Source organism: Astatotilapia calliptera, chromosome 8, assembly GCF_900246225.1.
Source record: "Astatotilapia calliptera chromosome 8, fAstCal1.2, whole genome shotgun sequence".
NCBI lineage: Eukaryota > Metazoa > Chordata > Actinopteri > Cichliformes > Cichlidae > Astatotilapia > Astatotilapia calliptera.
This window is the reverse complement of record NC_039309.1, coordinates 20,749,446-20,772,236: the sequence shown is the minus strand read 5'-3', so window position 1 is coordinate 20,772,236 and position 22,791 is coordinate 20,749,446. Positions and strand designations below refer to the sequence as shown.

The window sequence follows — 22,791 nt, the reverse complement described above, 5'->3', positions numbered from 1 at the left end:
TTAGTTACAGTTCTTATTTGGTTCCTCATGAAGAGTTAAACTGATTATGAAAAAGACTGGGCATGTTTTAGAGCATTGTGGTTTTGTGACTCTTACATATGAGCATGCAGTGTCCTTCATTCCTAAATCAGAGCCACCAATTAAAATGAGCTAAAATAGATAAATAAATAATGTGGGGGAAAAAAGAGCTGGTGATAATCAAAATACACAAGTTGAGGCTTCAAACGCATAATGCGGTTTCCATCTTTATTACACAGTATATGGTTTTGTTGCTATATTTTTATGTCACTCAAGAGATACCATACTTACATACATATATGACTCTCACTGCAGTTGTTGTTTGTTTACAATATTATTTGCACGCACGTCTTTGGATGTACATTTAGTTTCAGGATATGATGAAACCATCGAGGATCCAAAAAAACTTGACAGCTTACTCTGATCCATGTTCAATGTTTTATTACAATAGTCCAAATATAACAAATCCTCCTTAAATCCTTCAAGATAAACATTACTTTAAAAAAAGACAAATTTAATAGCTCATCTTCAGATCTCTCAGGATAAATATTAGAGAAGGGGGGCAATCATAAATTGAGGCTTGCCATTAAAGAAATCACGTTTTTGGCATTCGCTGGTGACAAAGTTGTCACCAAATCTCTTTTTTACAGCAGAAGCCATGGAGGACAGCCTCTTCCCGACACCATCACCCTTTCTTTTCATCAAAGATGGAATCGGTTTTCCATCGTCCTGGCTGTTTTCATCAGTGTGACGTGATTTCACATCTCTGAACAGAGCAACCTTGGATGACCTCTTGGAGAAAAGCCTCTTCAACAGGTTGTCAGGTTTCCGTGCACACGCTGTTAGCCGTGTTTTCAGTCCTTCTGCAACAGCTGCTTCAAAGGCAACATCCCCAGAGTCCAGGGCAGCAAGCAGAAGGTATTTGGAGCCAAACTGTGTGCAAAGGTCTTTGTAGATGGGGATGAGCATTTTGTCAAAGGCTTTAGGGTCAGTAAACCGTAAGTCAAGAGGGGTTCTCTCTCTCACACGTGCCTCTAATTTACTCAAGTCCACATTGCTTTTTGGTGTGTGGGTCTTTATCTCAATGTGAGCCACCAACTGCTCGATAAACAACTTGAGGAAAAACCTCTCCTCCTCTATCAGCTCCTCTGAAGAAGCCGTGCCACAATTAAAAGGTTGTGGAAGTGTATTTGGACGATCTGAGACGTTTGAGCTCTGTAACGGAGGGCAAATGATGTCTTCCAATTCTGGCTCGACACATCCAGGTAAATACATCTGCAGCCTAGAATAAACAATTAAAAATGATTAAGAAAACCAAATAAGTATATGCTCATAATTTCAATTTCTGGGTGTACTGATGAGTTTAGACTTGTTTCTTACACATGTGACACATCTCGCAGGCATGGGGTGGCGATTGTTTCACAGTCCAACTGAGCAGGCCCCAGTCCTCCAGCTCCATCAGAGGGAATCTAGAAAAGAAAGACAACCACATTTCAGCAAGCAAGAGATCTCGAAAAGCTCTCAGTTTTACACTTTTAAATCATCACTTTAAAATCAGCCGCTGCTTCATGCGGCCGCTCACGAACCAAATCTGGGAGCAGGCTGCATTGAAACACCACATATAAACCCCAGTGACACCGTGTGCTAAGATTATATAGCAGAAATAAATAAAGACTACATTTTGTATTTTCATTTTTTTCATGTAAGAAGTGAGTGTTACTATGGCCTCTTTGATGGGGGCAAATGTTTTTGAGATGGATTAATGATACATCAAGAACATACATCAAAAAGTCAAGAACACTTTTTGTCTAAATATAGATAACAGATATAAAAATATATTACTACACTAAAATCATGTTAACAGAATCATGCAATAAGATCACATAGACAATATATATATATACATATATATATAATGAACCAAAACTTTTAAATAAAGCTTTCGTTGCTATAGGGGCATTTGTTTGTTTTTTTGCAAATATTCTACTGTTTCTATTGTTTGAAATGAGTTAAAAGTACATTTTACTCAAACAGATTGATGATTTGATGAGTCTTACATTGATACAGACAACAGATGTTAACAGAAGTTGCAATATTACCAGATTTAACAACAGATCATAACAGAAATACGCAAAAAGATCGTGTAAAGACCACATTTGAATAATTAGTTAAAATGAAGAGAAACAAAATCCTTCATATGTTCTTCTTCATTTTTAGGTATCATTTTAAATTTAAATGTAGTCACCGTTTGATGGTAATGCCATTAATACAAACAAGATGCCTGTAGTTGTTTGCTAGCTAGCAACCCTGACATTACCATGGGTTGTTCATATTCAGTTTAAACAAATAACCTAGAGATACAATTAATTTAAGTTTAAGTTTACAGGTAGCAGAGGAAACATACTAAATATCCCAAAAAGTTCCCTCCTTATCTCATAATCACTTATAAAGGATTTTATCGAAAGACAAATATGAGTGGCCCTATGTTTTGATTCAAATGTGTGCGATAAATCAAAGTGTGTATCTTCTACCTTGTTCATTTTAGAGCCGCTGTTTAATCTGAGCAATTCAGCACTTTGTCCAAAAGGTAAATTTCTCCTTCTGTCAGTTTTGCACAATCTGCACTTTTTCCAGCTAGCCGTCTCCTCCGAGTACTTTCCACAACGAAGGTCAGTGAGAAAGTGAGATCCGTTTTTTGCGTCATTTAAAAGGTCAGGGTCGCCTTCCAGATACCTCGGAACCCTAATGTCAGAACCTAGTTCAGACTAAAGCGGGAAAAACAGGATTTGTTCGTAGCAACAGGTGACATGGTAAAATGCCAGCTAGTGGAGCCATTAAACAAACTCAGGCCTCTGCATCATGTGAGTTAACATTGTATTAATAATTTATGTGCCAATGGTAGTAGCGTGACATTTCTTTCTCGTGGTTGAATACATAAAAAATTGACACTCGCACGTGTGGTTCCATGGTGTAATGGTTAGCACTCTGGACTCTGAATCCAGCGATCCGAGTTCAAATCTCGGTGGAACCTAACTTTTTCTTAATGTTTCTGCTTGCAAACATGTGGACCAAACCCAAATGTAAATTAACATGTATCTCACTAGCACACACACAGCTTTAATACTACTAACAAACCCCGACGTTTGGTGTGGAATACACCAGCACACATACATGTGCTACCGTCACGAGACGCAGCAACAGCTACACGACGTTCTTTCGACCGTCGTGAAGACGTCACTCCAACATGGCGGCCTCCATTGCGCGACGTTTCTATGTGTTTTGTCGTTGTGTAGGAATAAACGTGATTAGGCAGCATGTAACATTACGGAATGTTGTACTGAGGCACACTAACAACACTTTTCAGTCGAGTGTTAGTTACGGGACCCGAGAGGCAGCCGGCACACAGGTCAGTAAAATAAACGCGAACAGTTTCTGTCTTTCTGTTGTAGGAAGAATGCCTCTGAAAAGTCCCTTAAAAAAGGACTAGTTTACCAACTGTTTCCGAATAAAACTTATTGGACGTATTGAACGTAGGGTGTGTTTAGTTTGAGTAGTTTAAGTTGTTGCCATCGAGAAACAGGTTTTATTTTGACTTTTTTCAGGAAACCCAAGTTCACATTCCAGTAGGTAAGGACAAACAAACATATTTTCAAGAGGAATCACATATAAATGTCATGTCATTTATACGGTGTATTAATCCATATGGTCTTGTGTTATGTATTAGAACGTTTGACGGTATCTTACAGCAGAAGCAGCGGTCCTGGGGGTCAGCATGTCAACAAAGGTTACCACAGTTTAATTTTAAATGAAAATAAATACTTTCTGGTGCATAATTAGTGCATAACATAGTGCATGTTAATAAGATGGTCTACCATTTTTAATCCACAGTCAGCACAAAAGCAGAAGTCCGATTCCATGTGCAAACAGCAGAATGGATCCCAGAAGATGTTCGGAAAAAAATCCTTGAAAAGGTTTGTTTTCACATACTGTGAGTTAAGAAATATGTCTGACTTGTTGATGTCAATTTCATTCATTTCTACTCTTGCATCACAGTTAACAGAAAATACAGTTATTCTCTTTGCAGATTATTTTTTTTTTACTTTTTAATTTTCACCCCTCACTTTGATGTTGCTGTGCAGAACAAAACCCGAATCACTAAGGCGGGGGAACTGCTGGTGACCTCAGAGCTGAGTAGGAGTCAGCAGAGAAACCTTTCTGACTGCATACAGAAGATCTCTGCTATCATAGCAGAAGCCAGTGAGAAGCCCCATGAGCCAACAGCTGAAGACATCGCTCTCAGGGCAGCAAGGTACTGCTTAGAGTGGCGTTATTTGGTTGTTGATCTACTTTAAAAATGGCTAAATTTGACCTTAAATGTGTTGTGCAGGTTGGAAAAGAGGAACAAGGAGCGCCTCAGAAAGAAGAAGATTCATTCAGCTACCAAGCAGAACAGACGTGTGGATTTTGACTAAGTGGATGACTGTTATACTTCTCCCTCCTGCGATTTAGTGGCTATAATAATCAATCCTGTGATTTTATACTTATTCTATTTATTAAGTGGTTGATGTACATATTGGGTTTTTGTTGTTGTTTTTGTTGTTGTTTTTGTTGTTGTTTGTAAAATAAACACTGAAAGCGTTTCATAATAAACACCAACAATGTTTTAAGTGAAGACTACTTTTAACTAAGAATGCTACTTTAACACACTAGGTTTAACGACACTTATAAAATTACGCTTATAGTAATAATAAACAGCACTTTGTTGACGAGAGAAGAGCCAAGGGTTATTCTTTCATGAAAAAAAAGAAGGCTTAGCAGAGGATGGTTTCGATCCATCGACCTCTGGGTTATGGGCCCAGCACGCTTCCGCTGCGCCACTCTGCTGCCGATGGTGAGGGGAGTGATTATTTCTGTATTTAACTCACTGTTGTACGTGTTTGTTGTTGCCAGAACTGACTGGTAAGATTGCTAGCTTTTGTAACATTAGTGTCTTAATCTTAAGGAATAATCGTTTTCGCTAGTAAGCTAACCATAACGTTAGCGTTCGCTTGGACGGATACCATCAATCATTATTAGCTTCAGTAGGAGTTCCGTTTCACATACACAACATCTTCATTTCGTTTGGCTTTTAATTTTAACACTGACTCAAGGACACAAACATTCCAAAAAACTGCTGTCGTTTGGTGGAAGGTTAGCTGCCTAAGAGCAACTGAATCGAAAGCGAATTTGGCGGCTGCGACGTAAGCAAAAGTCGACCACGAAGGGACTCGAACCCTCAATCTTCTGATCCGAAGTCAGACGCCTTATCCATTAGGCCACGCGGTCAGATTGATAGACGAGGAACCCAAGTATATCCAAATACCTAAATATATAACTATACGACGTCGGTACTTTATTTTCTACCACTATTTCAACCTCTATTACAACACAAATTATGTTATACCTTATAGAACAGCAGCGTTTTATCAGTAGCTGTTGATGAGAAAACTTTCCCTGTACTCACAAAATGTGCTGAAGTCTTGTGGTTTTTTACTACTCCAATAATACATCAGCTAAAGTCACTTTAAAAAGTGGCACAGAGGTGGGAAGCAACAAAGTACAAATACTTTGTTACTGTTTACTTTCTTCGTTAACTTTTCAGATACCTGTACTTTACTTAAGTAGTTATTTTTCTGACAACCTTTTACTTTAGCTCCCTATATTTTTAAACAAATACCTACACTTTATATATCTGACTTGTATATGGCCCACAATGCAAAATGAGTTTAACATCCCTGCCCATATCTGGTTTATGCAGTCAATTCTCTGGACAGGGGATAACCTAGCCTTCCTCTTACCAGCCATCACCTCCAACTCATCCTATGGTGTGCTGGAGTGTTCCCAACTCAGTATTGTGATAGAATTTCTCCAGCTTCCCCAGGGTCTCCTTCCAGTTTTGTATGACTGAAACACCTCACTTGGTGGAACGATCAGTAGACAATAGAGTTGGGCCTATAAATCCAAATATCAATGGTGTGGATCAATACAAGCGCGACAGGATCGATACTTTATTTCTATGCTTCTGAACGCTTCCTGGATGACCAAACTCTTCCTATCTTGTGGCCACTTCCATAGTCTTATTATTTCCGTCATAACCAACAGCTTGCAGCCACCAAAAAAGGAATGGAGATCAACTAATTTGTGTGACTGACATGACATTATCTCACCGGGTCAGGGAGAGAGGTTTGTGTGAGAGGAGACCTTAGGGTCTGATCCGCACATGCATAAACTATTTCTAGAGTCAGGAAGTGTTACTTACTCAGTTTAATTATACAACAAATACAAAGAGACTGAATGCATTATATAAATGCTTTATTAACAGGGTAAAGTAAGTCTTAGTTCAGTAATAATAGGAACTAATACCAGATTAGACTAAACATTAATGCAAATGTCTTATGAAGTAATAATGCACAAGTTTCAACTGGATAATAAAAGTAAAGCAAATTAAATAAATTTATTCTGACAGCATGTTATCAACATTCACATATCGGCACTAAAAATTAAAAAAAGAAAGAAAAAAGAAAAAATTAAAAATTCACACAAAAAAAAAATCAAAATACAGGTACAGTTTGAATGTTACCCATCCTAAATATGAAAAGATGAGGCGTCAGACATTTTAAGTGCAATAGGTAAGTCATTACAGTACAGAAACCCCATGAACCTGGTAGAATAATAACAGGCTCTGGTTTGGCATTGCTAACACGTGTTCTCTCATTGCGCTTGGATCATTCGAAATGACACGAGCGCCAACCTCAAACGCACCACAGTTTGTTCACTAACTGTTTTCTGGGTTGCACACAAAATCCATTATCCACAGTGGGGTTTTTTCTCTTCCTAAAAACACACATGAGCCTCAAACACTAGTTTACGATCCCTCCGGTGTTAGCTGTGTCCATTTGTCCTCCACGACGCTGAAGAGCTGTGTATAAAATATATAACCGTAATAACATTCATTATAACAAAGGTTTACATATAGGAGGTTACCAAGAAAAAAGGCATAGTTATTGTATATTGTGAAAAAGGTGCAATATGTTGCAGGTTAGCTTTATAGTTTGGTAAGACTGCTAGGTGTTAGAAAAAGCCCTGGTTTGAAGCCTTATACCGGTTACACATCAGCTATTAAGTGTGAATGACTAACTATATAAAATCTACTTCCTCACAAACCTTCATGCCGTCTTCATTCAGTTGTCACCCCAGCAACCAGAAATCCTCATGCTTTATATTTACTGTATTCTGTATGAAAGCTCATAATGCCCAGGAAACAGTGAAAACAGCTATCTGCAGAGATTCTCCTTTTGCAACTCATCTCTAAGTCAGAAGCTTTGTAGTATTTACTGGGCCTATCACAGATCAGTCGGTATTAGCATTTTTGTTGTCAGATTTGTGGCAATATGCAAACTTTAAACAGAACATGGGTAGAAAAATATTACTGGGGTAATTTGGAAATGGTAGCGATGGGCTCTGAAGAAGCTCTCAGTACTGCCTGCAGCCAGGGTTGCCAGGTCTTTCATTTTCCTGCACGTACTTTTTAAGCACTGTTGCAAACAGCTGGTTGGGAACAGATATTCCTTATGAACCTCGACTTTAGCATTTTGGCTGTTGCTGTCTTGTTAGATATATAGTATTAATAATACTAGCACTTCAATCAACAAAGGAGGTGCACAAGCTGTTAGTAGAATTAATCAACAGCAAGTCATGCTATTTTTTATGAAAGGGAGACAGGTGAATCGGTGAAGATGCAAGGAGTTTTGAACGTAGAGGAGTTTAAATCATCCAAAGCAACAGAGTGCACAAGAGAGGAGAAGAAGAGAGTGCAGGGAAGGTGGAGTGAGTAGATTTGTGACAGGAAGATAACAGTAACAGTGAAAGCTGATAACAAAAAGACAGGCAGTGGAGCTGGAGGTAGCACAGTTGAAGATACTGAGCTTTTATTTGGGTGACCAGGAGGGGACAGGATCAGAAGGGAGTGAATTAGAGGAAAAGCTCAGGTTTTAAGTGAGGTAAGGCTGATAAGGTTTGTACAGACAGAAAGGCGTAATAGTGGACAAAGGATGCTGAAGATGGAGCTGCCAGGTTGGAAAGGAGGAAGAGCACAGAGAATATTCATGGACGCAGTGACGGAGGACATGCAGATGGTTAGTGTGACAGAAGAGGGTGCTAGGGACAGGGTGAGAGATCGAGGCAGATGATCCACTGTGGCCGAAGAGCAGACCAAAATGGGTTTTAGTACCAAATTGTAAACGTGCATTTCCTCCAGAGGTGGGCATTTTTCCATCAGAGTTTAGGGGGACTGACTTGCTTTTGCAGCCTCAATTTTGGACCCTTCTGGCCCTTTTTGTTTTAATGTTTTATCACATACTAGAAACCCTGTCTGCAGTACCTGCACCGTGTTACGTTCAAATAAAATCTTAAACAAGTACTAGTTATATATATGCTGATCTATGCCATACAAACTGTGGATATATGCAATGTTGTCCAAATGGTTACTTAATCTTATCTTATATAAATGGATTTTGGCAGCTACCAGCTATGTTAGTGTCAGCTGGACAAAAGCCAGTGTGAAATGTATTGCTTGATAATTAATTTAAAAAAAAAAAAAAAAAAAGTGACCCCAACGTTTCAAACACTTTCAACGTAACTGTCATTTCACTAGTGCTCATCTCTGCTTTTGACCTGCTAGCAAGGCAACTGGCCAGCTATAGGTTTTGAGTGCACTCAGTAATGTAGAAGACTGAAAGATAAAGAATATAACCAGGTATAAAGATAATCATTTTACTACCTAGTATTAGCAACAATAATCCAGTATCAGTCAGTAATCTCTGTATTATATTCATTCACAACACTTTTGCTCCCCAAAACCCACAACTTGTTATGACAAGAGTCGGGTTAGTGTTTATGTTAAATGAGCGGTGGCTTAATAACATACAAACACAGCACTGGTATGGATCTTTTCATCACTTTCCCAAAATCTCAAACTATTGAAGGCGAAGCCCCGTAAACTTTCACTAAGCCAAAGTAAGGTCACACACAGGAAGGAGGAATCTCGTCCAGACAAAAATGCTTCACTAGAGTTAACGCGACTAGTGATATTAGTCAAAGTAGCACCTCCAGGTCACCCTTGACATCCTCGGCTTGTGAGGTGAGGAATCAATCTTTGTCTTATTATAATCACAGAAATGCTAGTTTAGTTCTCTATGTTAAAAGCAACACATGACAGACATTGATTTGTACTCGTGTTTCTCTCAGATATGCAGTTTTATTAGTTTTTGTGAAACTTTAGCTTTTGGTGTACTGGTCAGGCCCACAAGCTGTGTAATAGTGTTTTAAGTATAGTTAGTAAGGCAGTGAAGCCAGAACAGACTTTGGACCAGGCTGAAATTAAATTGTTTATGTTTTTATGCTTAAGTTCTCCAACTTTTACAGATTGATCGCATGCAAATCAGAAGGTTTCAGCTCTCGATCACAAGAGTCTGACGTGACCTCAGTCAACCTGAACCATAATTCAATTTAGTGGTTTTAAAAGTAGCACCCTCTATAAGAATGTTCGCACCGGGCACCTTCGCAACCTAACACTGAACAAGCAATGATGCCACCGTCTCTAGAGCCAGTCGGTGTAAATTTAGTGTTTACTAGATTTACCAGATTTACCAGGTTTGCTAGTTTTCGCAGCTTTGGTAGCTTTGATGTCCATCTTAGTCTTCTGGATACGAGAGAAGATCTCCTTAAAAAGGGCTTTGTACTCTGGAGTGTTCTGCCCCAGCCGCTTATCCACCGCCTCCACCTGTTTGCTGATGCTCTCGATGGCTTCAGGGGTGGACGGCGATTGGGTGGGAGTAGGGGGAGGTGCCACGATGGGGCCCATGGCACAGTCTTTCATAGACGGGTCCCTGGAGACGGGCCGGGAAGTCTGGACGCCGGCGTGACACAGGCTCTCTTCGTGTCGTCGACACTTCCCCAACAGCTCCTCGTACTTCTCCAGCAGGGCGTGGTACTGCTCATCCACCTCTCTTAGGATGGACATCCCTCTTTTCCTCACGCTATTGGCGTGCAGAGCGTAGCTGCCTCTCCTTCTGCCGGACGCATCCCGGGCCACGATGGCATTGAGCGCCGTGTCGCTGCAGCTTTTCCTCACAGGACTGGAATCAGGTAACGCCTCACCTCCAACACCTCCTCCACCTGCTGTCTCCTCCCTGACGCCTCCTCCCGTCTCCCCGACCTCCACTTCCAAAAAGGTGTCGGTCTCCGGGGTGATACTGAGGACAGTCTGGGTAAGAGCCACACCATCATCCTCACTGCTCAGGAGGAAAGTTCGAGCTCGGCGCAGCTGCTGCAGCTCCTGCAGCTCCACCTCCAGCTCCCGCACTCTCGCCTGGCATCTCTCAGCATCCTGTGAGCACAACCAGTTAGTTTTATTTCAAATAAAATTCATTACCCACACTCGATATAAAGACATAAATAGCACATCATAGGAAAATTCTCCTCCACTTAATTGTCTTTAATTTATAATCAACAAATCATCATTTTTGGATCAGTTGATCAAGTTACAAGGTAGTTTATTAAACTGCACACAGATCAGATTTAAAGAACATTTTACCCCTTTCCATAATCAATGACTATTTAGTCTGACAGATGCAGAAACTTTAGGCTGAAGTGGCTGGAAAAAAAGAAGCCAGTGTGCTGAAGTGCAGAAACCTGCAGTTTTGCTAATGGCCACTTGAGGCCGCTCAAGCGAGCATGTACACATGGACTTCTACTTAAAAAAAAACCAAAAACCTTTCTTGCAGGAAAAATAAACATGCTCACCACTTGGTTATTTAAAAAAAAAAAAAAAAAAAAAAAAGCTGAGTGGCATCTTATTAATACTCTATTTATGAGCACCAATTATGTGGTATCAGCATCTGTGACGTACCTCAACAACATATACAGCTAGCTCACCAAGCCTCGCTGTTCACATGGTCACACTTTTGACCACATTTGAATAGAACAATATGATTATGATTAAGGCCATAATTCAAAACGACACTCCATTAGTCAGTAGTTTTCATTAGGGGTGATCAGCATTGAAGACATAATTAAATGTCATAACCAATGAAATCAAATGGACTCTGACAAATTAGCACTGTCCCTGCTAGCAGTTAGTTTCACTTTGGTGGAAAAAAAACAAAAACAAAAAACAACTTGCCGATATCTTTTCTGCTTGTATGTTTTCCTGTATCTTAACAGCCAAACATGCTTAGTGCATTATTTTTGCACCCCACCTGCACCCGTGTCTGCAGCCGGGAGAACTCCGATATCAGGAGGTTGCACTCCCTCTCCACCCCTTCCCTGCGACTCCTCTCGGCCCGGACAGCAGCTCTCAGAGCCGACACCGCTTCCCTCAGGTGCTGGTTCTCTTCTTCAAATGGCTGACGCTTGGCTTCCATAGTAAAACTTTCAGCCCTGCCCACTACAAACTCATCCTCATACCTGACAAAATAACAGATGAGACAAATATTTAGCAGTTTGATGCTGGCATGCAGTGTTTAAGCGTGACTTTCTATAACTACTTTCCTCTTCTTTCTCATTCTATGGAAGACAAAACAGGTACCTGGGTGCTGTGCAAAGCTCCCTCAGGCAAGGGAATGAGTGGATGGTCTTGCGTCGCTCTCTCTTCTCCCTCCTGACCCGCAGTTGCTCCATGGAGCGAAGTTGCTCCACCTGCCCTGACAGAGACTCCACCTGGTTCTGCAAAGTCTCAATAGTCCCCGTTAACCTGGTGCATAAGAGAGGGCAAAGATTTATAAATGAATGAAAGAAGGCCAAAAACATGGAAAAAGGAAAGCTCCCAGTCCCGTTCACCTCTCGATCTTTTGCTGCGAGGACTTGCTGTCCATCACCAGCGTGTGGTTGGTGCGTTCCAGCTCTCTGGCGGTCCCGTCCAGCTGCTCGTACACTTTGGCATGCTGCTCGTTCATGTCCCGAAGAACCTCCAGCTGCTTTGACAAGTACTGGAAACAAACGCATACACATATTTAGCGCAAATAAAAATGCACAACTTCAGGTAAAGTTCCAACAATCTCTTAGATCTCTGAAGCTAGAAGCTTTTAACGGTCACTTAAATTTGGCTTTCATTTACTTTTACAGCACATATGTAGGATTTATCACTGCAACCTAATTCCTGAGCCACTAAACACCTGCTGTACAGCTTCACACCATACTGCATGATATCATTCAGCAGATGGACTTCACCAGTTAGCAGAAAATTCCTTACTAAAGATAAGCGCATAAATAAGCACGTTGGGTGTTTCCACCCAATTTAATTTAATTCAAGAATTGTGCTAAAGCATTGTGTTACACAGAAGAAAATAGTCTACAGCAGTGTAACAAAGGGACAGTTCACAGGTCACCTCATCCAGCTCCATTGATAGAATAATAGAATAATAGAATAATAGAATAGCCCGTTATTTTCATTGTACATGCACACAGAAATTATGGGTGCCCTGTTCACCATAAGCTCAAACGTCATTCTGTTCTAAAATGCTCCATTTAAGGCTGGGTTTTAAATACTTTTGGCTCTTTGTCACTGAGAAGTGTGAGCACAAAGGCTCCACCCACCTGCTGTTCAAATACTCTCTGTACAAGGAGCAGCAAATAAATAACAAGCTGGCTCGAAGAAAACCAAAACGAAAGTTTGTTACAAACTCCGAACCAAGGATTTGCATCAAGGTCCAGTATAAGGTAATTTAATTAGATTAGATTCTGTTATTAGCCATGCAGAGCTACTTTACTAGAGTCTAGGAACAGGAATATGTGCACAGAAATGAAGAAAATAAGCCCTGTTTAAGATTAACCTTCAAAACAGAGAGAAGGCCTCCTGCCAAATATACTGTCTGGTGGTTCGACACAGAGGAATGTAACAGCGGAAGGCTGCGGAAAATGCAGAAGGAGAAACATGATCTCTCTTGTGTTTGGAAATGAAGCCTTTTAATGGATCCATTAGGACATTCTGATAATGAGAAATTACAATAGTCTAGCCAATGTGTACCAAATGCACAAAGTTGTTTTTTAGCATCACTCTGAGACAGGAAGTTCCTAATGTAGATAACTGTTTATATGAAAAACGACTGTCTTAAAAAAAAAAAAAAACTTTTTATGTACAATTAAAGGACAAAAATAGTTCAACCCAGTAGTACTGGACGCCGAGGTAATGCCATCCAGAGTAAGGTATCTGGCAAGACACCGTGTCCCCTTCGGACACGAGTAGAAACCAACAGGCTATCTGCACGTTAATGTCTTTAAGCAGACTCATGTGGCATAAGGAAAAAAGCTGGGTGTCATCTGCATTGTCACCTAATACTATTGCTGAGTACAGAGCCCTGTGGGACTCCATAACACATTTTTTGTATTGCAGAAGAATTCACTTGCAATTGCACTTCCTGTAACAATTCTGTTCACTGCTGTTACTAAGTGCCCTTGAGCTGGCAGTCCTGTGATATTAATTAATGTAATGTTTGCATTGCTCTGTGGTCCACACCTCGATCTCTTGCACTTGCTCCTCATTGGTGATGTACATTTGCTGCAGAGAGTCCTCCAGCTCTTTGTTCCTCTCCAACAGAGTCTTTCCCAGCTCTGCTGCCAAGTGGAGATCTAGAAAAAGAAGCAGATGAAACATTTTTAAAGAGAAGGAGGCAGATTGAATGAGTGAAAGCAGAGAACAGGAAGGGAGAGGTGTGAAATGAACAGTGACAGTGGGGTGGGGGGTATCTCACAGAAGAAGACATAATGCAGCTGCACAATTTAGATGACTTCTGCCACATTTAACGCCGCACACAGCTCTATTTTAAGCAAGGTTATAACTACAATGATCCATCACATCGCCTTAGTCTGCCCTGGACCAATTCAATTATAGAGGGAAGACAGCGAGGCAGCGCTCCTCCCTGCAGCACGTCTCCCTCCAAGCCTCCTACTCTCCACTGACTGAATACGAAGGTCACAGATTGGAACCCAGATTATTTGGAGTGACACATCTGAGATTAAGAGGAGAATAGAGATTTCACTCGCTGGGATGCTGTCTTTTTCTTAGAGAGACCATTTACTCTGATTTTAGCACATTTTAGTGTTTTATTTATACGTCCCGGCTGCTAAAATACTCCAAATTAAGATGAGCAGCATCCACTTAAACCGTGCGCTGACTCAGCAGTACTGATGGCCTACATTACTGGCTCTGAGTCAGCAAAATGTGGCTTGCAGCCTCTCAGAAAGTGAAGGACTAAACAGCCAACAAAGTCATCTGTCATGCAGTCCAGCCTCTGGCTTAAGTAATGAATAGTTAGCAAATGGATCAATGCCAGGCCATAATACATCCAGGCAACTGATAACCTGCATCACTGCAACATTTTCCTATAGTTGCAAGCACATAAGCAGGAGTACACAGAGCTGTTCCCCCATTAGATCTGATATATACTCATCATATTTGTATGACTGGTGCAAAATACTTTATGATCATCTACTTCTTACACACTTTCTAAATGTATTGATTTGAGTTTGAGCTTTTTTATTTTCAGTAATTCTACATTACATTATTACATCTTTCCATCTGGATACTGTCGACAACCAGTCTAAATTGTATTTAAAGTTTAGTAGTTTGTGGTTTCATTTTAAGGGAGAGAGAATATGAACCACAAATCCAGAAAAAAACAAAACACATGACATAAAAGTCATAAATTGATTTGCATGTCATTGAAATGAAAGCAAAACACGACTTACTAACTGGTAAAGAAACCTAAAGATTTTATTTTTGATAGAATGAAAGTCTGGAAACTGGCTAGGCTCTTTAGCTACTCCTGTGTTGCTGTGGGGGTATAAAGATCCACCCAAGACCGTTCTGCATTGTTCTAGTTGAGGGAAGCAGTTTCTCAACCAGTATCTATAATACATGGCCTCTACCGTCGTCAATGTAGCGAAGTTGTCCTGTACCCTTAACAGGAAAACAGCCGCAAAGCATAATGTTTCCACCTCCGTGCAAACACTGTGTGTTGAGTTGATGCCAAAGAGTTTGATTTTGGTTTTGGTTGGGCTGAAGGTGACTGACTGTAATCTGTGTGCCACGTGGGCACAAAGCCAGTCTGTGGGAGCCAGATTTCTGCTGGTTTATAGGGAACCAAACTTATTTCAATGACATGCAAATCAATTTATACTTTTCATGCAAAGTGTTATTTCCTGATTTGTGGTTTATATTCTGTCTCTCTCCATCACCATGAAACTGCTATAAAAATTAGCACAATGTTACCCTAATTAGCGCTTCTCTTATAAATATAAAGAAAACGAACCTGCATTTTTCAGAAGTTGTCTTGATGATGTGAAATACAGCCCAAATAAAACCAGACAACCCAAAAGTCTTTGTGTCTACAAGATGTCGAAGGGGATTTGGCTGATGGAGGGAGAGTTAGCGCTACACAGCCTAAAGCCTCAGTATCAACACAACAACAGAGGAAGAGGGGGAGGAGAGAAAAAGATGAGGAGGAAAACAAAGGAAGAGTAGAAGTGGGGAAGAGGGCCAATCGATGAAACTCACTGCACAAGACAACAACTTTGCAAGTTAATAGCTGTCATAGACAACTGTTTGCTCCAGACAGACCTGACATTGACCCACAGGTGACATCACTGAGACCGGAACACCGACACAATTACATCATGCATGAAGAAGCTATCCAGACAACCCATGCAGCCAGCTGCCAGAGTGTCAGTACTTCAGAGAAAAATAAAAGTTTATTTTTAAGAGTGTGTGAATGCATCTGCAGTCGAATCCATGCATTCAGTACAGCACGTAGTGATGTCTTCCACAGGCTGATTTTTGGTTAGGTGTGTATCACCCACGAGACTCACTGGAATGTGGAAAATAAGACTTCTGGTTCCTCTTTTCTAGTGTTTCAGACTAAATTTGTAACAGAAAATGCACTAGAAACATTCACCAGACAGAAGAACTACACCATAGTGCTTATCCGGGCTGTAATACTGACTGCAATGATGCATACTACATGGCAAAGTAGCAATTTATAAAAACATCCTGGGATATTGCTCTCTACTCCTGAGTGATGTAAACAGTTATGATGTAACAGGAGTGCTTAGAGAGCTCTCTCATCAAATGTATGCAATCAAACAGCCCCTAGAGCAGGGCGATATGGCCAAAAATATTTATCACGATATATATTTGAAAATTTGCGATAACGATATAACCGACGATATAATTGATGCGAGACAAAATACAACTCCACAACATTACTAGTGCAAAAAGACAACCTTCCATTTATTTTCACTTAAACAAGAAGCTGGTTTTTATGTACATTAAAGCTTTATAAAAATGTAACAGTGCAAATGCAAATTCCTTGCTGAAAGTTTAACCAAAAGGCATTTCCAGTAGAAATGGGCTGACATATCCTGAGCATAACCATGTATAATATCCACTGAAGTTAAAAAGAGGTGCTTTGCAACATTAAACTGCAGTGTGCAGTACGTATTTTTCGGACCATAAGGTGCACAGGATTATAAGGCACAATAAGCGAAACAAAGCAGTCAGATAAATCAAACTTTATTAAACTCATTCTTGCTTCCTCCACTTCTGTACCATTGATTCATTAATGTTGAATTCTCTGGCAGCTGCTCTATTCCCATGTTGTTGCAGTATATTAATGACTAACCTCGTATAGTGGATGGATTATCTCAGTTGTTCTCTGACTGAAGTTTGGTCCGTTTACAGCATCCTGTCATGCGATTGCATTTGTCTCTAACCATGAAGAACCTTCACGTTAACTTTTATAAGTGGAAAAGTGTTAGCGTTCGTCCTCCAGCTTCACTGTTTATGTTATGCTAACATAGCTGTGTCGCTAGCGATCACGTAGCACATCATTATATACCAGCTAGCCCAACTTCAGTAACCCTACAAACGTCACTGCTGTTTAGTTTCCTGTCTTCATTTATGTTGGAAGTGATAGCAGAGCTGTACGTTTGATTTTTTTCAGAAATCTCTCAGTCAGAACATGCAATATCATGCTTAGGTAACTAGCGAAACTAGCGAGCTAACTTCCGCTAGCTTCCTGCTAACTTCTAACTCCGTTAAATGTAATAACTTTTGTTTTCATGGATGCCTGGAAGTTCAACTTTATAGTTACACCTGGTAAAGCAGCAATGCTGATCGTTTTATTAAAGATGAAAGAATTTAGACAGTTTTTAACTCTAAGTGATGCTGCAGTGTTGTTTGACCTGAAGCATACGGAGCTTAGGACCCAGATTACTCCCAGATTTAAGAGCATCTTAGTCCGACAAATACGACAATAACAACGGCCGCTTGCATGTTCTGCAAAAAAATGTGCTTTGTTGTGTATCTGACGGACAAACACCAAACCAGTTCCACATCACGGAAGTTGCACCATTTTTACAAACCAATTCTGGTTCATCTGTTTCACTCAACAATCGGCCATGTGCGTATGAAAACAAAGGCACTGCGCATGCGCGTTTTACTCCCATTCTATCGCGATATTTCATTTTCCTATCGTTGCCTAACATTATACCGGTATTACCGTGAACGGTATAATATGGCCCAGCCCTAACAGCCCCCCAGTCTCAGCTGGTAGAGCCACTTATTAGTTTCTTGGTCATCGGCCAGGAGAGGCTCAGGCTAACACACAATAAACCCAAACAAAGAAGCAACAAAGAAGCATCCCAATTACACGTCTGCATCCTTCCTGCTTTCTCCTCCTTTAAGAGTCGAAAGCTGAGACGTGACATCATGAGTAGTTTGTACAGTTACAGGCCTAGTTTAACACCTGCCACATCCAAACACACACTCAGACTTTCAGTTTGTTTTCACTTAATGTTACCCTTCATTTTTTTTTGTTCTTTTCACTCATATAGCACTTTTTGTTCTTTTCTCTATTTAATCTATTCAACCAGTATATACTGCTCATTATGAAAGTCACTTAAATATGAATCATGTTTATTTCTCCAGTTGGATAAAGAGTTGGGGAAATTAAATCTCTGTCAAGATAATCCCACAACGCTTCAGTAATGCTGAGGTCCAGGCAAGACTCAGGTGTGTTTTTTCCATCCAAGTATGCTTTTACTAGAGTTTTTGTCATGCTGAGAAATGATGCCATTTTATAGTGGTTCAAAAGCTGACTGTACTTTTTCACAATGCCATTGATTTTCATCCCCAACACCACTCGCTCAAATACAGCCCCATGATGCAACTATCATATTTTAAAATATGCACCTCTCATAAACATCGGATTATAAGATGAAAACAGGTTCAGCCACTTCTCTTAGCTTCACCACCAATATAGACACATACACACTCATTTTCATATCTTAGTGAGGACATCTAGCTGAGATAATGCTTTCCTTAGCCACTTACCCTAACCATCAAAAATGAATCCCTAACCCTCAGCCTAAACCTAACCATAACCTAATAAGAAACCTGACACTAAAACAACATTTTTAGGCTCAAAAATGACTTCAAAATCATGGGAACGGGCATTTTGGGACTGTTGGTCCTCACAAGTATAGTAGCACAGCAATGTTCTGTCCTGAAAAAGACGTCTAAACATGCACACACAAGCCAGCAACCTCCAGGAACGACTGCCAAACAGTCTGAAAATATACATTTTTTTCCATGATATGACTGTATCATGGTCAGTATAGCTCTTGAGCAATCTGCGTGTGAGCTCATGTGAGAAACCCTAAAAGGATGAGGAAGCTTTTTTGCAGCTCAGCTAAAAAAGTAAACAAATGTGATAAAGCAGGGTTGGCTTGAAGGCAGGCCTACATTGTGGCTGAGAAGGTTACCATATGAACTGACAGTGATCCTTGGTCAAAGACGGTAATGGCAAAAACAGGCAAAGACTACTATTACACAGTTTTAAACTCTTTTAGCAATTCTTATTAAAAACTACTAAAAAGAAAAATATCCTAATTTCATCCACCCACTCTCCCACCCAGCTACCAGGTAAGGAGCGGGGTACACTCTGGGCAGGTCTCTGGTGCAGAAAGAAATCCTCATTTATCCACATTTTAGCCAACACTTCTGTGGGGAAAATCATCCCAAAGAACATCAACTTACAGTGATTCCTGCATGACAACAAGGTAATACGATGAGAGTGGTGTGCCTATCCAAAGGACTCGATGCACCTAGAAATGCCACACGACTGAAGATGAACTGGGGCAGTCAGCACTTTGTAGCCCAGCACTGTTCAGAGAGGACTGACATCCTCTCTGCTCCATCAAACTCAGATCTCTCTGAGACACAGCTCGTTTCTCTGGCTCCAGCCATTTTGACTTTCCGCTCTCACACTGTCGCTCTGATTTGCCTCATCTTTCTTCTAATTTCACTCTCTTCTTCCTCACCATCTCCCAAAATAAAGCCAATTAAAGACCCGTTTTAACCCTCGGTTTCCTTAATGTGTGACACTTGGTGCACAGGAAACAAGTTAGCTTATCAATCGATGACATCATGATGGTAAGTGTGTTTGTTTGTGCGTCCATTGGTGTTTCTAGTCAGGTAAAATCACAGCATCAGCACCATTTAGCCTTAGGCAGGGGAAATGTAGCTTAGCATTATAATTAGATGAGCAGGGAGCAGGTGATTGAGAGATTATACACGACAGGAAATGAGCTAAGTGGTACAGAGAATGTGAAGACTCACAGCTGTGGATAAGTCCTAAAAACATAATTATACAAGTCCCTGAATGATCAGGTTCAGACTGGTTTCAAACTGGCTCATGAATATCTGCAGATGTTCCATTCATCAATAAATAGACTGTGTGACTTCATTCAAAATGTAATTTCCTGAGTCACCGACATTTAAAAGCTCCCTGGAAATGGAATATAAAAAGCTGCCGTCATTCAGATGTAGACCAGCTGATACAGGATCCATCTGCTACAACATCAGCTGCAATTTGTATGAACACTGAAATCGATTTGAAAGGCTTAGTAAATGTTTATTGTATCTTCAGCTCGTCGGGCTTTACTAATTTTTTGTCATATATACAGTGTTATAATAGGAAATCCTCATATTAAACATGGCAAATTTTTCAAATAATAAAGTCAGTGTATGTACAAGCTTCAGATTGGATGCTAAATGCACCAGTGTTTTCTCCTCTTGGCACTGTATGATGTCAGTAACAGAGGATATTCCTATTATGGTCATCCGAGGCACACAGCTCCACCCACCAGCAGTTCAGACTTTATGTTTACAATGGGCAGCCAATCAGGAGAGAGTTGGCCAAACTAAACAGCAACAATAATTTCAGGGACTTCACCAAGGAATAAAATAAAAATTTAGAGCTGGAAATGAGGACATTAGGTGTTCTTTAAATATAGCAACACTGACAGTCGAGTCCCTTGTGTTGTTACTGGGCGGAGGTTATGGTGTTAATGGAAAGACACGAGTTAATTAGCAAGCTTTGAACTGGAAGGTTATTGAGATTTTTCCTTCACAAAAGCTAGTTCAATCAGAATAATGTTGGCAAACTGCAATTCTTTTTTTTTTTCATTTATTTATTTTACAGAAAAATGTTTTTTTTATCTCTTTTTTTTAATCTTATTTTATCATCACTAGTCACTGGTAACTAGAGCTGGCCATCACTAGACATCCCACGATATGATATTATCATAGCCCCTTATTCGCCATATGAAAATATTTCGATTTTTTTGTCCTTAAAATTAAACTTTGTCAATACATTTTTTTATCCAGTAAGATAAAGCTATCTCACATCAGATAACCATCTCAACACTGTCACAAAAACCTGCCATAAATGTCACCATAACATGCAGTTAGTCTGCTATCAGTCTGGCATCAGTTTGTAGTTTAATGGTTAGCAATTGCATGCTAGCTGATAATACAGCCATTAACAGTGGTAAATCATTGAAAAATCACATAGCTGTTTCCATCTACATGAACAGCAATCTAACTATTACATTTCTGCTCAGTAACCTTCCTGTTCTTGAGGAATATAACAGAATACAACCAGCTGGCAGCCTGCTGAGTTGTACTCATTGACTAAGACTCATGCAGACTGATGGCAACATGTTGGCAATCTGTCTGCATTTTTAATTAGACAGAAATCAGCCTTTGACAACCTCACTGAGAACGATTGCAGTCAGTCCGAGTCAGACTGCAACTGTTTGCAGAAAGGTTTCAAATACCTTGCAATCAAACGGGTCCTGCTCTCTGCAGCCATTTAGTCGCCATCTATTAACTTGCTCCAAATTAGGAGCTAATTTTCTCAAGCTAAGTGTTTCTAGTGTTGGGTTACCTCAGGGTGGTGGTGCATGTCCCAAAGTATTTGAATTTCTGTAATAAAATATTGATATTTGGTTTTCCTTGTTTTTAACTATACTGTATCGATATTTCCTCTCAAACTCTACTGATAACCGCAACATAGAGGACATTCCTGATGTCAAAATATAATAAAAATAATTGTGATGCAGAGGTTAAAAAATTGAATGGCTCAGCTATATTTTAGAATGGGGATCCCTCACACAAAGCATTTAATAAATCAATACAAAACAGGTGGAAAAATATTTTAAACACATCGACCCAGAATTGCAACATCGGTGCCTAAAAATATGCGCTTTAGTTCGATTAGGACTTTCATGGTGGACCCTGACACGGGTGCATCACATTGATGCTGACTACTTCCAGCCATGCAAAGGCCCTGCTTGGCATGCTTTCAAAGCATTGTTGTCAAAGAAGCGCGCTCCTTGGGAACTCCTTCGCTGTTTTTATTGATCGCGCTGAAGCAGAGCAAGCAAACGGCTCCAAATGACTTCTCTGTCGTATCTCACGACAACAGAGTCTTTGTTCGAAGAGGCCGGCTGAGCGGCCGGTGCCAGAAGCTGACAGAAACAAGGGATGCTGCGGGCAGGCAGGATAGGATGGTGACTTGTCTTACCCTGCTCCAGGTCCTGCTGGTCGTACCATGGCTCTTCCTCTTCGGTTATGAATTCCTCCATTCTCCCTGAGCTTAGCATGGGTTTCCCCGCGGCTCTGTCCGGACAATAGACGTCCTGCAGGAAAGGATCCTCCAGAAGACAGCGGTGGCTCCTAGAAGCCGGAGCTCTTTTCAGCGCTGTGTTGTGCCTCGACGTGTTTCCTCTTTCCTTCCTCTCCTCCGCGTTTCCTCGGTCACTCCCACTGCCCCCCTCTCATCCCCCCCACCACCACCACGCACCGGCTCATCCCGGTGCTCTGACCTGCCGCCTCTGCAGGCTGCGCCGCTTCAGGAGCCTACAGACGTGGCAGAGAATAACGGCACTTCCTTTGCCGCTGTTAGCGCCAGCATGCTCACGACGCCTTCACGTACCGCTCGTAACACCCGATTATCTCCACTCGTCCAGCTTTTGTTCAAGTGCGCCCTCTACATTGATGTCAAAAGACAGGTCAAGACATGCCGTCCATAATTTAAGCTCATTAACTGCAAGCGCAACTACTGCGGGGTGACAAATTAAAGGAAAAATGTTTACCCTACACCTAGGCATTTGTTGACGTGATTTGGGTCTACTTGTTCGTTTTAGAGAAGGGAATTTTACATTGTGGGCCACATACAGCCCAATTTCTGTGTAAAGAAGTTTAACTACACATTTAATCCCTGAGATGTCTTAATATATGAAAAAAAGTGCTATTTCAGCAGTACGTCTTGGTTTTTCTGCATTGCTGTGGCCGTAAAATGAAATGGAATAAAAATAAATTGTAAAAAATAA

General features: G+C 40.6%; 3 protein-coding genes and 3 non-coding genes across 7 annotated transcripts; 2 read left to right on the top strand and 4 right to left on the bottom strand.

The window, feature by feature from the left end:
• Window positions 1-444: 444 nt before the first annotated feature.
• LOC113027688 (uncharacterized) lies at window positions 445-2,706 on the bottom strand. The gene is made up of 3 exons (XM_026177359.1): window positions 2,550-2,706; window positions 1,399-1,487; window positions 445-1,300 (listed from the first exon to the last, which is right to left on the bottom strand). Exons 1-3 carry the CDS (start codon window positions 2,556-2,558, stop codon window positions 568-570), a joined length of 831 nt encoding a protein of 276 aa, XP_026033144.1. The 5' UTR covers window positions 2,559-2,706; the 3' UTR covers window positions 445-567.
• A 53-nt stretch (window positions 2,707-2,759) lies between these two features.
• mrpl58 (mitochondrial ribosomal protein L58) lies at window positions 2,760-4,685 on the top strand. 2 transcript variants are annotated; one of them, XM_026177361.1, is made up of 6 exons: window positions 2,760-2,879; window positions 3,621-3,645; window positions 3,743-3,802; window positions 3,907-3,989; window positions 4,158-4,327; window positions 4,406-4,685. In XM_026177361.1, the coding sequence occupies exons 1-6, from the start codon at window positions 2,826-2,828 to the stop codon at window positions 4,488-4,490; spliced, it is 477 nt and encodes a 158-aa protein (XP_026033146.1). In that variant the 5' UTR covers window positions 2,760-2,825; the 3' UTR covers window positions 4,491-4,685. The 2 variants fall into 2 exon arrangements, with proteins under 2 accessions (XP_026033146.1, XP_026033145.1); XM_026177360.1 differs by lacking the exon at window positions 2,760-2,879 and adding an exon at window positions 3,168-3,424.
• On the top strand, window positions 2,978-3,049 carry trnaq-cug (transfer RNA glutamine (anticodon CUG)). The gene has a single exon. It is a non-coding gene; the product is annotated as a tRNA-Gln (tRNA).
• Window positions 4,686-4,830: 145 nt separating the features above from the next.
• Window positions 4,831-4,902, bottom strand: trnam-cau (transfer RNA methionine (anticodon CAU)). The gene has a single exon. It is a non-coding gene; the product is annotated as a tRNA-Met (tRNA).
• A 368-nt stretch (window positions 4,903-5,270) lies between these two features.
• Window positions 5,271-5,343, bottom strand: trnar-ucg (transfer RNA arginine (anticodon UCG)). Its single transcript has one exon. It is a non-coding gene; the product is annotated as a tRNA-Arg (tRNA).
• Window positions 5,344-9,293: 3,950 nt separating this feature from the next.
• LOC113027687 (cerebellar degeneration-related protein 2-like) lies at window positions 9,294-22,615 on the bottom strand. The gene is made up of 6 exons (XM_026177358.1): window positions 21,984-22,615; window positions 13,571-13,683; window positions 11,896-12,044; window positions 11,645-11,809; window positions 11,316-11,523; window positions 9,294-10,444 (listed from the first exon to the last, which is right to left on the bottom strand). The coding sequence occupies exons 1-6, from the start codon at window positions 22,060-22,062 to the stop codon at window positions 9,677-9,679; spliced, it is 1,482 nt and encodes a 493-aa protein (XP_026033143.1). The 5' UTR covers window positions 22,063-22,615; the 3' UTR covers window positions 9,294-9,676.
• Window positions 22,616-22,791: the final 176 nt, after the last annotated feature.